General features: G+C 47.4%; 1 protein-coding gene across 11 annotated transcripts in view; it reads right to left on the bottom strand.

Moving 5' to 3' along the window:
* Positions 1-17738, bottom strand: part of ntng1a (netrin g1a) — an 85067-nt gene that overhangs the window by 61518 nt on the left and 5811 nt on the right. For all 11 annotated transcript variants that reach the window (XM_040167246.2, XM_040167248.2, XM_040167241.2 and 8 more), the window contains exon 2: positions 14725-15412. In XM_040167246.2, coding sequence (XP_040023180.2) covers positions 14725-14973 — 249 coding nt within the window. In that variant the 5' untranslated portion in view covers positions 14974-15412. The remainder of the gene's footprint in view (positions 1-14724; positions 15413-17738) is intronic.

The raw sequence follows: 17738 nt of genomic DNA, 5'->3' as shown, positions 1-17738 counted from the left end.
TCGATGCCGAGGATACTGCCGGGGTTATATCGAAACTAAAGCGTGAGCCTGGATGTACAAGAGGGGTCGAAGCACGGCTACCGTCCTCATGCTAAAGACGAAGCCGACCTCCTCGCGCGAGGCCTGCAGCAGAGAGAGAGTTTAACAGCTCCTCCAGAAGCTCCGTGGACAACGACAAGAACGAAAGAGACTCACAGGAGGGACAGGGACGGGTGCGTCTACCTCCCGCCTCCCTCTCCTCACAGCACCACGTCTCAGCCAGAGGAGGGAGGCTGTGCTCAGCACTGAGGCCGGAACTCAATAATTCACATCGGCCCGCTCCTCGCCTGCAGCCGCCCGCCCGCTCGCTCGCTCCCTCCTGCTCGGCCCTCACGCGGTGCACACGGGCGGTCCAATACTGCAGACGCGGTTGGTGAAGGGGGGGGGGGGGTATCGAAGCAGTGAGTGATTGCGGGCTGGCAAAGCCTCCGCCCTCCAGCTCCGTCAGCCGATTAAAATATATGATTGTGCGTTGCTTTCAGAACATTAGCTGATTGCTCCGCAGGCTCCACTTACGCCGTGTTTAACAGGCCGACAGCGAGCCGGAATCATTGCCATAATGCCGGCGTAATTCAACCTAATGATTGTTTTGCAACTTTACACACAGCTGAGGTATCACACTTCCCTGTGAGGAGATGACGACGTTGACGGTGAACAGATGCCGATATGACAACTCCACTTACTTCTAAATAAAAAATAAAAAATCTCGAATGCTTGGGAATGCAAAACTACCCCCGTCTTGCAGGCCTCAATCAAAGCGAGGCTTCCAATTAGACACAGTAAAAGTTTTTGCTCAAAATGTAATTCTGCCATTAATTCAGAGGCTGACGAAACGGTTGCAAGCAGCAACCCGGAAAGTCCCCGGCTTGTGTTCTTGAGTGACAGTGGAAGCTTTTTAGCTTCTATAATGAAATTGATGAATTCAGATATAGCAGCAGGCTGTTTGCACTGCGCCCGACCAAAGTCGCCCGCACCTGACAAATCATAACTGAAACACTGAGAACCTCAATAATTGCCGGAGCAAACTGCCAAGGAAAACCACTCGTCAGTTTCTAGCAACAGGAACAAAACCCGCTCTGTGCCTGGTTGCATTTCCTTAGGGTGTATTTTTTTAAAAACAAAGACCACTGTGAGGAAATCCACTTGTTAATTTGAAAAGCAAACTTAAACAGGGAACACGGCTGACTTGAAGACAGCTGTCAGTGTGACAAGAGGTATTATCAGGTGGGATTTAAATTGTTATGCTGGAAGCAGCCAGGCGGGTGTCCAGAAGGGATTTGAAAAGACAAGTTTTGGGAGGAGGGGGGTGGGGGGGTGTTTAGTTTCTGTCACTCAAACATATATTTTATTTCTTCCAGGCCTTTATGCTAAAAAGTTTCACTTCTGCATATTCATAAAGTAGAACTTAATAACTCAGAAAAAAAAAGTGTTAAACAAGAGCTATACGGCAGAAACAAATACACAACCAAAGGTGAACACTGGTTTGGTTTAGAGTACAGGGCAGGTTGTGATCGCTTCACAAACGGGTCCACGAGTAAACGCTTTACTTCAAAGAAGGATAAAGGACTTTTTGGGACACACATTATTCTTTCCAACTGAAAAGGCACAGTACGACAGGAACGCGATGCCGGAAATATCCGTCCTCGTTAAAAACAACAACACAATACCCTTGAAATCAATTGATGGGGATTTCTGAAGAGGGAATAATGAATCTGAAACGTTGAAGCCTAAGTAAGCTTTCAGCAGGAGCAGCGAAGGGAGTCAAACCAATCCGATAATGAGCTCGCCCCAACCGACCAAAGTGTGAGAAGCCCATTTGTTTGTGGTCCCACAATGTGGCTTCTTCAACCGCAGATACTGACACACAGAGGTCAGGCCAATTAGTCAGCTCACCGTTAACATGCACGAGACAGCGGGCATAGCAGCTATGGACCAGACCTGATGTGTTTTATTTGTGTGCAAAAAGATGCAATTATGAGGAGATTAACTGTAAATCAAAATATTATATTGGTTGATTTGTTGAGGAATATCTATATCTCTACTGTTTATAGCGGCTGAATCGGGAGCCGCAGGAGGTTTAGAAGGACGGGCTGAGTTGATATCAATCGTAGAGGGGATGAATATGTGGTTACGCATTGAGTGAAGATTATTTTCTGTTTGAATGAAAGTAGGCTGTTTATTTGACGTGGTTGTATGCTTGGATGTTCTAAGGAAGGCGCTAAGGCAGCTGGTGGTGAACCAAGGAGCAAAGCGGGTGTCTTTAGTGGTGACACCCAGAGGCAAAGATGGGATTCTGGTGATAAATGAACCCCGGCCACGCACACACACACACTGACCCGTCCAACAATACAAGACGTCTAATTGCCACCAAGACATTGGATCGTCTCAGTTCAGCACACTTGAAACGAGCTAAAAAAAAGGCAGCCTAGCCAGGACGAGCGCTGGTGAGGCAAACGCCCCCGAGCGCCCGTCAGCCATATGCCAGCCTCCGCCTACACTTCCCAGCAGGCTGTGCCCTCTCGTCGTCGACCTGTTTGCTGACTGCTGCCAATATTCACTGGCAGGGTTCCTCCGCAAGACGTGCATCCAGCGAGCACAGGCGTCTAACACCTTCACGCCAGGAGGCAGTCTGCCTTTATTTAAATGTGCACTGAACACAGTGGCTCATGCGGCATCTCGCACGTAATCGTTGCTGTGCAGTGACAGTATAGTGCTTAAGATTAGAGGACTTACATAATCGAAACAATTAGAGCAGCCGATTACGTGCTCATATTCCTAATCACCATGTGAAACTACCCTCAGTGAGCGATTAGGTTTCCAGCCCTGGCAGGATTTAACTTTTTTTTTTTAATTCTCTCTCTCTCATGTGCTTTGCCATTGATAATCTATTTTCAAATAGCTTCTCACATTAAACATGTACAGCATGTGGAGTCAACGTGGCGCACGGGAAGGACTCGTCACTTTAGAAATAGAGCAGCCCTACTTCTCCCAACAAAAGACGACTCGGAGGTGAAATCCAGTGGGCTGGCGCAGCGAGCGGCTTACCCTGTGTTCTTATCTCTTGGCAGAACAAAGCCGAGTCGCTCTGTGCCACATGGCACCCGGACACGCGGCGGCACGCAGTCACACACACCAACACACACACGTAGTCACACATTGGCTCCTATGATCTTTTCCCCAAAAGCGCTTCTGTAGGCTGAAAAGAGTCAGTAGCAGTGATTCAGGGGCTGCAGCAACGGGGAAAAAGATGGAAATACGCTGTTTGTCACTTGGTTTTGTTAGCCGATCTGAATCGGTTTCCTCTTTGAAAACAATGTGGGAGGGTTTGAATGTTTGTATGATGTCATCACCCTAAAGAAATGGGAAAAATTGGATTTTGGTTGGTTGTATAATGTAATGTATTGTGCTGGATTGCTGCTAGCTGTCCCGTTAATACAGCAGCATGCCTCCCTTTTGTGTTTTTTGAGTGTATGTAGAAGAACTGGTTCAAATGTGCAGCTCGTTTGTATAAAATAGACAGAAAACCTTCAACACAGCACCAGTTTCACCCTCTATAGTGGCAAAAAGTTTGATTTTGAGAAGCAGGGTTGCTAGATGCCTGACCTCAGAGGGATCATGGGAAGCCAGTGATGTCATATGTGATCCAAAATACTGTTGTGTGAAACCTTGTCTTCAACTCGCCCGGGAACTACAACAATTTTGGGTGATTAGCGCAGCGTAGCACCCTAATCACAGACCTTTTCACGGCAGATATCTCGGCTTGTCAGAGCTGGGAAAGAAGTAATGGCAAAAAAAACAACGGCTCCATTCCATTAAGTGTTCCAATATTCCACGTAGGTCCGCGAGCTTTTGTAATACCGGCGCCTCGGAACCGGCTCCCCTCAATGGACCGCAGCCAGCGTCAGCATTAATCATTCCGTCACAGGTTCCCCTGCAGCGTTAGAAGCCAAACCCGGCGTTCTGCTTGTGACGTGTTATTGTGTCGAGATCGTCAGTCAATCAATATGGCAGGAGGCGGGATTTACTACTTTATCGTTGACTTCCTGTTTTAAATTTTGCCATTAGCTTATATGAAATTATGATGAACTTTGAATTATTCCCCAACTCCCAGAAGATCGCCTCCATCTCTCCCCGTTGATCGGTGGTGGGACTGGACCACATCGCATTCTGAAAAACATCAAAGATACAAACCCCAGCAACCAAATAAAAATACATGTAACCACAACTGATTTGTCACTGTCTGCTCATCACATGGTGGCAAGAAAGCCACCCAGCTAATACAGGATACGTGGAGAAGAGAGCCCCTTGGTGAGATCCGAGGGAAGTCAGGCGAGGGGGGGGGTAAGCAGACTCATATCAAACGCCAACGCTCCCAGCCACAGTGTCGGCAGCCTGGCGTATCTCCCTGGTGTTTATGGCGGGATCGTCTGAAGCGGCGCTCAACGTTGTTGAAAGAGAGCCTTTCAACGTGACAACGTTGTGTGTGCCGGAGAAACAGCTAATGCCTGCCACCTCCAACTAAATCATTCCATTTAGGGCCTCGGATGTGCAGACAGAGGAGGGATGTAAAATGCATCTAGACGCCCAGCCTCTCAGAACGAACAGACTCACGTGATCCGAACTGGTGCTGCTTTCGCTGCACGTCCACTCGTTCCAGGCGGGATTAAAAGAAAGAATGGCTGAAACTAGCTTTGCAGCCACAGGACATAAAACAACTTCCTAATTAAGGGAGTAATGGGCCGAGGCAGACAGTGACGCCTGAGCCGACGGCTTTGGGATATATGTAGGGGTTGAATTGCCAAGTGTCCATATCCCGGTACCCCTCGGCCAAAGTCCTGCAGGCGCGACAAGTCTACACCCAAGTTACCAATTACTCCCTGTGTCCTGTCCGGGGTTAATAAAATGCTCCACGTCCATGCCGGCGCTTTGCTAACTACTTCCCCTCTGGTTAAATCCAGCTTCTCTTCTCTCCCACACAGAAAGTTTGTTCTAATCAGGAGGAATGCTTATTACGGAGAAGCTCTCGGGTGCTTCCTAAATTGAGTAGAGGACAGTCTCGCCTGTGCGATAACCGCAGATTTATGTCAGAATTAGGTGTAAATAGCCACTCTCCCTCTTTCCCTCCCTTTAATTAAGCAAGCACTTTTTCCCAGGCACTCGCCTTCTGCGCTGACCGGTCCGATTCCCTCTGCTGAGCAGATGTTAGCTTACGAAGCAACTCAGCCACGTGTAGGACAGCGCACAGAGGAGCCATGTTAGTGCCCACCCAAAATCCAGTTGGCTTGATCCCTGTATGGGTTTAACGGGAGAGTTTTGCACAGAAACGTCACTTTATTTGACATGTTTTGTTGTCTTATTGAGGCGGTAATTCGGCCTGTTTGCAACCATCAATGAGAAGTCATCCGCAATGGCAGCAGATGTCAAATTCTCAGCGTCAGATCAAGCTGAGGGCGCAGGCACAATGGGAATGTTCTACGACAGTGTAATATCGATATGAAAGACAATTCCATTGGTCGCCTATCATCTCCAGAGTTCTACTCTTGATGCTCCATGAAGAAATTCTGCCGCTGTGCTCATATCGGTCAAGAAGAGGAGAATACCTGAGACGAGCTTTGTAAAGATGGTCTTATGCCGCTCACGAGGGGGCACTCAGCATTCACATTAAGCTTTCAATTTCCTTCACCGATAGAGTTGCTATTGATTCAGAGTTTGCCCTGCGCTTGGTGCGGGTCACACGCAACAGATCCACGGGTTTGAGAGCTGTCAGTCAAGGTAATCCAGGAGTGTTCTTCAGAGCCCGTCAGGGGGACGTGTAGAGCCTCCCATTTCTCCCAAACAAGGGGAGGAGAGGGACGCTCCTCAGGAGGCCGGCGGCCCAAACAGGGCCAGGAAAACTGCAAAAGTATTTTATTCCTATTTACTTGGTCAAATCGCCACGTGTTAATGCTTTTTTTTTTTTTTAAACAGCCATTCGTTTGCAGTTTCCTCAACAGCTTCTCTCTTCCTCTGCACCCGGTTCTGACATGAAGACAGGGAGCAGTTGTTCTGAGGCTTCATCCACATTGCTGTCGTTTAATTGGAGCCTTAGTTGCGCGACACGTTAGGTTTCCGTCTGATGCAGACCTGATGATTTTCAAAATGCCTGACAAAACGCAGGGATCGTTGACGTGGGTACGTCATGCAAAAATATCTAACACGCTGCTCCCCGGAGACAACTATCATGACATGATCATGACGGCAGGGTTGCAGGCTTGCTTAACCCAAAAAGCTTTCAAGAAAGCCAAATAGGCTAACGACGATATTCAGGCAGATTACGTTATTCTGAAAAATCGCTGGTCTTTTCCACATTACAGTAGTTAACTTGAGCGGCACATACAGTAGGTTAAACCCTAAAATAGAAGAGAACTTTCGTCTGAAGCTGCAGTTCAGAATTCACCAAAGTCAGTGGTGTGGATGTTGATACAGACCCAAATAGAAACAGGCAGAGGCACACACACACACACACACACACACGGCGCATTAATACAGGCACTGTAAAAATAAATAAAGCGGGTTTATTGTGCTGATAGAGGACAGGAGGCCCCGCTGCTTTGAAATGCTGAGCAGTGCAGGGAGAGCGTCTGCTCTCCACCCACTGTGGATTAAATGAGAGATGGGATCGCTGCATCCACAACACTCCCACTTAACTGCAGCAATTAACATTAAAAGCCCCCCCAACACAAATGAATGAAAAGTGAGCGTCTAAATATGGATGCCACCGTATGCCGGGCTTCGGGCTCCGTGAGCTCGTCTTTATATGCCCCGGTGTGTGTGTGCACGCTCGCCATTTGTTACCCGTTTCTCAAAGAGGGAAGGGGGCATTGTGAAAAACAGGGTGGTGGCAAGGGAGCGCGGAGGGGGACTCCACCCCAGAGGTTCAAAGAGCAAATAAGAGTCAACGGATCTCTCTGGCAGCAAAGCACGATTTCTCTCAGCCTGGTGCACCGGGAGGGAGACGATGGAGATGGTCCCAGACAATAACATTTTCATGAGTGATGAACTGTGAAATGCAACAAAAGCCCCCATTACGGCGAGAGGGATTTGAAGCCCAGACAGCAATTAAAGAGGAAAGGGGTAAAAAAAAAAAAAAGCAAAATGCCATGAGAGAATGAAGAAAATGTCTGTCAAGCATTGCGGCTGTGTGGGCCCATACGCGTGGTAGATATCATGCACGGCTCTTAAAATCCCACTGAGCTTTTGACAATGAGACCACGGGATATATTTCTGGGTGACTCGCAGTCAATAGCGAGAGCATTTAAGATATGCACAGGCTAAACCTGAGCTATCAAAGATCATTCCTCCCTTGACTCATATTTAATACTAGTTTTCTGGGAATTGATCACGTCAGTATCCGGAAACCGGAGCTGAAGGAAAGGGAGATATAATGTTTTGGTTTCCCAAAATGAAACGCGAGCCTCTCTCTTATTGACCTCGTTCTCACACGTGCGAGGGCGGCGTTCGCGGTACAACGGATGGCTTTTACAAATGGGAAAAAAAAGGTCATTTCTGTCCTCCAGCTTTTCCCAAGATTTCCTCTCAAAACTTTAAGGAAAGTGTTTTGCTCCAAACTTGGGAGTAAAAAAAGAGAAAAGCCTGTGGGGAGCTGGAGTGAAGGAGGCCCCCTGTTATCTTGTTATGGCGGCGTAAACGTTGAGGCGACACGGAGCGCCTTGATGGAGCCCAGATAGACGAGTCACACACTCACACGACATCACGGCCACACCTCATGTTATCTGCACACACTTCTCTTTTGCAAACTTTCCTTCCCTGAAGTGAACATTTCCTCCTACGTTTTCTTAAAACAATACTTCCCATTCCTAATCAAACATATATAAAAAATAAAACCTTCCAATAACAAGTGCATCTTTTCCCGCCAACACCTGTTTAATGGCTTCGTCCAGCCAACAAGTCAGCGCAGTAATACTGGTGAATAGAGGTTCTTCCGTGTGTGAAACCGTCACGTGATTCAGGGAGACGTCGTCTGACAGCTCTGTGCCCAGTTAGATTATAGTCGCCCTGTTTCAGCTCGATGTGTCACGCTACAAAATGAAAGCCTGTTCTTTAGCAATGTAGTTCCAACAACGTGCGATTAGAGCTGAGACCTGGAGCAGGTTCATCGTGTTTGACAAGTTGTCCACATGGAAATGTGTCTTGTTTCGGTTATTAGGGGCATCGGTGATAATTGGCCAGTCTGGTGTCGGATACCACTGTTTATTTTCATTAAAAATGTTTGCTTTTATTTCATTTGTATATTTAGTAGATCAATGCATATTTTCCTATGGACTTCAAAGAATGTCATTGGAGTGACGCAACCCCCCCCCCTTCCCTCTCACAAAATGATCTATTAAGAAAGAAGAAAACCAAACAATAAGCAAATGCTGCATAATCAATGCTGCGTGCAACACGTCGCACCAGTTACTGTGCGCAGCGTGAGCTTTCCAGATGGCTTCTAATATTATTTGGTTTAGTGCCCTGTAGTTACTTGTCTGGAGGCCCAGTGATCAGTTGCAGCAGGAAGCCTTGGACCGCTTTCAGACAGCCGCTCTAGCGTGAACAACATGCAGCAGTGAGACTGGGCTGTTTTTAACATTCACTTATACTGTCTATTAGACCAAATGGGATAAATAGGATGCTGTGATGTGGTACATTATTGACAAGCGCGTCATGGAAATAAGGAAGTGGTTTCATCGGCTGAGTTACCTTTGGTATTAAATATATGAATTAGGAAAAACCCATCAAAAAAAAACACACGGATTGTGATGCCAAAGCCTCATGCATAAATGAACCTTCTCCACAGAAAATTAATTATAAAATACATTTTAATTTAATACCACAGATTTTTACTCATTTGAACTAAATATTTGCTACATCGTATTTGGGATAGAAGTTGCCAAAGGAGCTCTATGACTGAATGAATTCTTTGTGCAGCTTTCACTGGAATGAAGGAAACACTATTTTGGATAGTTTAGTCCAGTTCTCTTGATCTATTCATAAATGTTCTCTTGAGACCAGAAGTCAAGCGTTTGAGGTTTGCGCTTTACCCATCCGCTGTGTATTCCAAATAATGGCACTTTATTATTATTGCAGTGAGATGCAAAGGCCTATCTGGGTTATGTAGTGTTGCTTAGTTTGGTGTAACCAATGAATAAAGCCCAACAAACAATAACCAGCAAAGATTTCAGTCAGTACGGTTTATTGTGCAATGGTCTAACAACTACATGCAAGCACTGTGTATTTATAGGTTTATTTGGGAGCCCCTGTTCCTGTAGCTTGACTATTAGTATTTTATGGCTCCTTGGATGATGAAAGGACTTCTACCCATAGAAGCAGAGTGTTATCCGTCAAGTACAATGAGGAAATATGGCATCCTTACGTGCTAGCTCAACTTCAAATAGTATGCTGAGGGTTGATTGGACTAATTGAATCACATAAAGGACGGCAGAATTCCCTTGAGTCCAGATGGAGATCTGAACAATTCAGTTGAGTCACGTCGACTGCCCGTTAAGTTATTCACGAATCATTACTCCAGCCTTGTTTTACACTTCAGATAGCCATCTCCAATCAAACAAAGAACAATTACTTTTACTGCCAGATGAACGGCACACACCTTTCCCTTTGTCTCATTTTGGGTTCCTCTCTGGTTCCTCTGTCGCAAGTTCCAAACTCACCTTTGGTTTGAGCTGTCAAAGATGGAAGATGACACATAAACTGCACAAAACTGACTTAATGCGTTGATACTGTACTGCTCTATTGGATGAGTGATTCCTTTTACAATGCCGCTTAATTGCTGCAACATTAAAGTCGATCAGAAGGTGTGAAAAGCCCCCATGGCGCCGCCTTCTTGGGCTTCTCCTTCCCAGTCGCCAAACAGATAACGCTGTAGCATTTTGAGTAAACCATCTCACACTCTGCTTGCTCTAACAACCCTCGCACCTACTGTTAGACATATTGCAGCCGACAGCGCTCTCGTTTCGTAAGGAAATGTCAGCGCGGAGCCTGCTGAGAGGCAACTGGGTGAAGGAGCGCGGGTTACAAGGGGCGTCCTGCTCGGCTGTCTGAAGCCTCTAATCAGGATCAGCTTCCGGAAGAAAAAAAAAAAGGTCTGATTTGTTGATCTGGTTTTTAAGCAAGAAGCCAACTTGCTTTTCATCAATTCTCCTTTCCATTAGTTAAATGCAACACTTTGAAGGAAGTAAGTTTGTGTTTTTTCTTGGGGCATTGGAAATCAACATCCACAGACGTAGACGTAATTTGCCCGCAAAATGGACCAAAAGTCATTAAAACCCGGCCGAGTTTAGCATCGATTAAGTTGACGCAAAATCAAGAAAGGAATAACAAAGTCGACCCCTTTTCGAGTCAGGCTGCAACCTCGTCTCCCACTGCAGGGAATCGAGTAGCCATGTCGGCCTCCTGCCCGGCGTTAAACCGGAACGTACCATCTGCCCAGGTAAACAAGGGGGCAGTTAAGCAGGTGGTACTCAAAAGCTGTAATATAGCAAGAAGCAAATGAAGACTTAAGATACTTAAACATATGTGACATCTCCGGTTTGCTATGATCAGCCACACACAAGAGGACACAGGTGTGCACATAACCTAAGAGAGTGTCCTCTATTATTTGGCGGTTTTACCTGCACCTCCGTCGGGTGAAGGAGGCCGTTCACAGCTGAGGGATTATAACCACGCACGCCTGGTTTAGATGGAACTAAATGAGCAGCGTGCAGGACAAAGAACACGCCTCGCATGTGATTTTCCCCACGGTGTTTTAAAACCTTTGGGACAAAAACAAAAAAAAAAGCCCTGTGTTTTGATTCGTTTTCAGTACAAATGACAAAACACGGGGCTAAAATTACTCTTGTGGCCATTTGAAAAGTACCTGTTTTTTTACCTCTGATACGTCCACTATTATATTTAGCTCACAGCGAGACCAACCAGCTATAACCATCGCATACTGAACAACCACGAAGGCTGCTTGGCACTTGTACATTAAAGTTTTGATAGCATTTAAAGTACAAATTCATGAGGCCCATTTCAATTTGAAGGCATGGAGATCCATTAGTATTCAGAGGAGGTCTTGAGTATTATATAAACAAATCAGTCTACGTAACAAAATCATGATGATAATAAATATAAAGACCATCTAATACATTACTTTTAACATAGCCAGATGTTATGCACACCTGGAAGATGATTCCAAGTGAAATACACACAGGCACTGCGTATCCGGTCCATGTGCGCATGGCGGTACTTTCTAAATCACATGAGGTTTCCTGGTAATATTCTCCTCCTGTGCGAATAGAGCTTAAGACAGTATTTGTCATGTAACTTCTCTTATCACAGCACAGATTTAATGACCTTTCATCAGGGCAGGAGACAAAAAGCCAGCCTCATGCTGCACCATCTTTTTAATAATCTCCTCTCCTAATTTAAATTTGATTGGTTATGAAATGTGCCGGCCTGCCGGGACTCAGGTTTCAGCATTCATCAGCATTTCCTAGTTGCAAATTGATGGCACAAATTGAGACATACAGTACTTCCGTGACTGTATAAGGACATCGACACAAATGATGGAATTGCATAATCCTTATGGATCTTTTATGTTTAATGCCATGTGCATTATAGAAAACAACCAGGACGTGCAAAGTAATGCTGGCTGATAAATTGCGTTTTGGGAGTGTTGGAATAATTGAGCGGTTAGTTACTGTTAGTTCAGTAACAACAGGAGGAAAAATGTACCACTCATGACACCTTTCTATATATGGAGCAGGAGCTTGAAATGAGGGAAGCTCTGAGCTGGTTTTGAGATTAAACAATAAGTTGTCAATTGGTGTTTTCACAAATCAGCTCCTGCGACCGCGCACGTTTTCTTTCTATGAAGTAGGCTTTACTTCCCCCCCTAAAATCCGCCACGGAGTGAACCATCAATTGGTTGAGGCTCCGTGACCTGTCCGAGCTTTTAAAGGCCAGCCTGAGTCAAACTGGAGGGGACAGTGAAATCTCATATGATGGCAGATTTGTGGGCCGGAGTTCAGTGAATGCCAGCTTATTGCTATCGAAAAGGTCACCGGGCTACAGGCGGAATAAAAAGCCCTCGCCGGGGAGAAGGGGTGTGGATGCGTGTGTGTGTACATGTTTGTGTGTCTTTGCGTATTTGTGTGTGTGTGTGTGTGTGTTCGGGGGACGAAGGCTGCAACCTGAGGTAACCACGCTCATAGACGCGCTGCGCCCTCCAGCTGCATCTCTCCCCCTCTCTCCCCCTCTCTGCCCCGTTCGTCAGGCTTTGGTGTCTGTTACCTTCAGCTCTCCAGGAAGCAGTGGCAGGACATCAAAACACACCCGCGCAATCAATTACCAGAGAGATGAAATTCTCCAATAACGCGGCCTAATGATAATTGCCCTGAAATCTGCGATCTTTCTGACTTACGACACAAACCACTATTGGCATTACTGCGGCGTATTGGCAGCCAGAGCAGCCGGAATATAAATGATAATTGTTCAGATGTTGATTTGGAGCCGTGTTACTTGCCTGGGCTAAACAGAAAGTGTTTGCGGGGAATTCTCTGGGCCTCTGTGGCGAGCGCCAGGGGTCGCATTTCACTGCCGCTTGTGTGATTACGGAGCAGCCGAGAGAGGGAGCGGCTACGCGGGAGCAAGCCGCCACTGTTTAATTGACAAACTCGTATCACATCGAGCGGCGGAGACGCGAGGGCGACGGCGCGGCGCGATCTCCCTAATCGCGCTAATTCAATAAGACGGTTCAAAGGCTGGCAATAATACAGCAATGACAAACTCCACAAATAGAACGTGTCCACCGATGCGGCGCCGGGCCGCTTTCCCCCGCCAGACACCTGCCGGTTTCAAAAACGAGGATCAATCGGAGGTCACGGGGTGAGCCGGAAAGGGGGAGGACCGAGGGTGACCCCGGTTTGGACATCGCGCCCCGCCTCCATCGCCTTGGACCGACCTCGTCCAACAGAGTCAGCGTTTTTTTTGGTTTTATTTCCCCAAAAGTGCCTGAGAGACGTCTGCTGAGTAATGTGTCCTATGAATAAAACACATTAGCTACAAAACACGCTGAATTATTCACATTTCAGAGCCTCCGTGCCGGCACGCGCAGGAGGTATCAGGGCTTCAGTCGCCGTGCGCTTTGCACACAGTCCTCTGGGCCTCCGTCTCCCCCGTGTTCGCTGCACGCCGCTTCTCCCTTGATCGTTCTCTCATCGTCTTTGTCATCCGTGTTTTGTTAATACCCTGTATGCTCCTCGGTTTCTCCTCTCTGCCGACGGGAACCCTCTATTTATACCGCTCAAGTCACTCCTTTGTCTTGGAACATCTTGCTATTTATCTAAAGGGCTCTTGAAGCCGTCGAGGAGCGCATTTGTTCTGAGAGAATCTTTGATGACTTTGGTAACACGCGCCGGCCCACAATGAATTCATCATTTAGCGTAAATCTGAGGCGACCAGCTGTGAGTTTCAAAGCGAGAAGCAGCCGGAATAAGGAGGCAGGCGGTTTACTAATTAAATACTTGACCTAATAAGCATCTTTTTGCTCATTTTATTTCCAGCTCCACTAGGAATTTGTGATTTTCATGATTGCAATGTAATTTACAGAATCAACAGCGCCAAATGAACTTCAAAGGGTACGGCAATCAGCCCATCCCCGCTTTTTACAGAGCTGTTTGCATGCGAAATCCCTCTCGTCCTGCAGAACATCCCTTTTCGAGTAATCCCGATTAACCTAGTGTGCACAGTGTGGAACCCTTCATCAACAAGTCGATGACAGCAGATCACAGCAACACAACGTAGCCGTAACACAACGGCCCCTTTGGGAACAGGCCCACGGGTCTACAGCCATGGTAACGGCTCCGAGAGGCTGAAAACACTCGGAGCTAAGCGCTAATGTCGCCATGCAAACATGCAGGTGCGATGATTACTAGTTCAGCACCTCCCCCGGGAGAAGCTCACGCCTCTTCATCTCGAGGTGGATCACGAGGAAATGTGACGCAGACGTTTCGCACAGGGAGAAAAATATGCAGAGAGCTGTAGTCAAAATGCGGCACTGGATTCAAACATTTAAAAGGAGAGAAAAAAACGCTGGGTCACTGTGTTTTGAGTTCAAAAAAGAAAAAACAATGAAGAAAACCCAAAGCGCTCTACTTCACTCCTCACACTAGACATGCTGTTGTGTTTTTATTCCACGTGTGCGCAACTTCACCCAGAGATACTTTGAATGTTTTGGCTCATCAACAGAGATGCAGAAGGTAACCCTGTTTGCATGTGACTCTGTGTGTGTGTGTGTGTGTGTGTGTGTGTGTGTGTGTGTGTGTGTGTGTGTGTGTGTGTGTGCGTGTGTGTGTGTGGGAAGTGAGAAGTGTGTTTCGTCCGCCGGTTGAGTCACTTTCTGCAAGTGAACCACGCATGAGACCGTGTTAGCAGAAGCGGCTTCCAACAGCCAAGCGTGACGTCAATGGGCACGAGCCTCTCTTTCTGCAGCCACGGCAGCGCGTCTGACTCACGCGGGCTTTGAGGCTGTCTGTCACGGCTATGGGGGTCCGAACGGGCCGAGATGATGATGATACACCACCAATACACGGGCAAGAGAGCTGCCACTGTGTTGTGTACAATTTTTCAACAAACGATTTTACTCACCAGGGCACAGTAGGTCTCCGGAGGGTCTCCACAGGTGATGTTGGGGGGATCCAGAGTAACCTTCAGGTACTGGGTCATGTCTGCTGCCTCCGGCTGGCAGGCCATGTAGTCCCAGGTTAAGCCTTCGTCCGAGTAAACCTGGGACTTGCACACATCGTAGTGGCCCCACGCCGCCGGGTAGTGCTGCATGGCCGACTGGCAAACACCGGCCCACAGCGCCTGCAGCGTCAGCGCCAAGTGGAAACGCATGACTGGTCCTCTCTCTCGAGGGTGAGGGTGGGGGGGGGGGGTGGCGCGATGTCTCCTTCTGAGGGGATTAATAACGAGGGATCCCTCTCTCCGCTTCCGCTTATTCCGGCTCACTCAACTGGAGTGAGGAGGCATGCCAAACTCCCCCCAAGTGGAGTGAGAGTCGGTTTAGAAGTTGTTACTATTTCTGTCCCTTTTTTTTTTAGGTAAGTGGAGTGGTGGGTGACTACGCAGGATGGCCAGGTAACCGGCCCGTTGAGGAGATAAGAGGGGAGAGAATCGAGGGAGGGAGGAGGTGGTGGTGGAGGAGGAGGAAGTGGGGGGTGGGGGGGGGGGGGAGGAGATAGCCCTCTGACACGCTGATAGGACGATGAGTGACAGGTCTCCTCAGCTCGCCCGGCTGTCAATCATGGTCCTCTTCCTGCACGGCGATCTGGCGCTGCGGAGAAACAGAGGGTGGAGGTTAATTGACCTTCTTCTTATGGGAGTATAATTCTGACAGTGAGAGAACGTTAGCTGGCGCCGCGGCGACGGCGGAAGGCGGAAGCGTGAGCGTGGAGCTGGATGGGTGCGAGGTGGGTGTGCCGCGTGGGTGTTTGTTGTCCATCAAGACGCGGCGGTGAGCGAGCGAGGCCATCGGGGGTAAAATTGGATCCTGCTGCTTCCTCAACAAACCCTCGTCTCACATGCTGCTCAGCCCCCCCTCGCACACGTCACACGTGGTATATTAATATCAAATACTATCGTTTATAACAAAGGGAGTTCACAAAATAATAGTAACACAAGATATTTTTATATTTCATGTACTGTAACATAAATGTAACTGAGCAGCTGGTGTTGCCACTCTTGATTGTTATTAGACATACATGTCTAGTGGTTAGCACCACTTTTACGTTTCTTCTCATAAGTGGAAGAGCTGTGTGTGGGGCTACATAGCACCCATTTACATCTGCTACCCCTTTTTTCTTTGGTCTGACATTTTTTCCAAGGCGAGCATTAGACTTTCCCTCGATGTCCCGCTACCGTTCCTTGCATTGGACACACCTGTGAGTATAATAATAAATATCCATGTCTTTATTTGAATTTACTATGAGGTGTCCATAACCACCTGCGTATGCCTTGATGTGTTAAAAGCAGCAGCATGACTGCAGGAGATTGTGTGTGCTGGCCGGTAGGATGTAAATCATTGATTTAAGCAACAGACGAGGATAAGGGCAAAGACTCAGTAGCGAACAAATATGTGATTTAAAAAAAATGTATTTTCGTGCAAAATGTCGATCCATAGAAATTCGGGTTTGCAACAAAAGTGGCTGGAAAGTGGAATCCAATTTTGCCCCAGATCTTTGAGACAAACTAATACAAAAAAAGAAATACAAGAGCAGGCTTACTAGTCAGAGGACGGTGCAAGGAGGACGAAGTAAAGGGAGGAGAGAAATAAAACACCTTAAATGTAAAATGGAATAATGTCAACGGGGGATGTCAGCAGGTGAGGAAGCAGCCAATTATCCAGAGGAACTCTTGGCACCGAGCTCCCTCTTCCCATTAAGAGACATAATATTACCATGTTGCGGGGGGAGACTAAAGAGATGGCTGGAAAGTGTCTGCGCCTGTGGGTCACTATGTGTGTGTGTGTGTGTGTGTGTGTGTGTGTGTGTGTGCTCCTCCTGCAGAGGTTCATCTCATGTGTAATGAGACAACAAGCGGTGGCCAGGCTTGGATAACAAGCAATAGAGATTTTACAAAAGCGGACGGTGGGAGGAGAGGGGGAGAGGGGGGGGGGGGGGTCATTATCACTGCTCCGCCTTGGACTCTGCGGCCCCTTCCTTTTTGATTACTCCCCCCCGCTCCTACCCCTCCGTCGCCCCCGAAGAGAAGGGCGGAGGAGAGGGGAAAGAAAGGAGAGCAGATGGAAGAAGTGCCGACGTGCATTTTAAGTGAGGATGGGTGGGGGGGGGGGGGGGGGGGTTATTTTAGGGCGGGTCGCTTCCTCTGGCCATCGATCAAGGTGTCGAGGACATCAGAGGAGGGGGCGCTCGCAGGAAGCTGACATTACCCGTGTGTACACGATGCCACAGAGCGATACACACCTCCAGTAACAGGGGGGGGGGGGGGGGGGGGCGACAGGTGTGACAGCCAGACAAACTATTGTTGTTATGGATACAAATACGAAACGGTTGGGATGAAGCCCGGTGAAGGCACATCTATGGAGCACAGTCATTGAAATGACATCTACACCTTCTCCCTCATCGTAATGCAGAATTAATATACAACATGTTTTTTTCTCTACACTCCAATGTTACGTACTGGACCGTGATTGGGTTACAAACCATCTGTGATGTCACCGAAACCTGCTCGTGCCCGAGCGTGTTGAACTGAGATTAAAGGACGGCTCAGAGAAACTTTCCCCCTCGAGCAGCTGAATGTCAAAAAAACGCCATCTCACACACACACACACACACACACACACACACACACACACACACACACACACACACACACACACACACACACACACAGCATCCTCCACCGGGAGGAACAATAAGCAAAACACACTTTAGAGTGCAGGAGGGCCAATGAATAAAATATGGAAAAAAAGATATGAAAAATGTGAATATAAAAAACCTGACCACAATGTGAAATGGGAGGGAAGCAAAAACTACAAAGAAAGTTAAATACAGAATGTTAACCAACCATGTATGTCCGATGACACCTTTAGTGATACAGAACAAAAATCAACGGAGGTAAACGGATTGGCAGCTTCATGT

Source organism: Gasterosteus aculeatus, chromosome 21 (genome assembly GCF_964276395.1).
Source record: "Gasterosteus aculeatus chromosome 21, fGasAcu3.hap1.1, whole genome shotgun sequence".
Taxonomy (NCBI): domain Eukaryota; kingdom Metazoa; phylum Chordata; class Actinopteri; order Perciformes; family Gasterosteidae; genus Gasterosteus; species Gasterosteus aculeatus.
The sequence above is the reverse complement of the archived record's forward strand: the minus strand, read 5'-3'. Positions and strand labels throughout refer to the sequence as shown.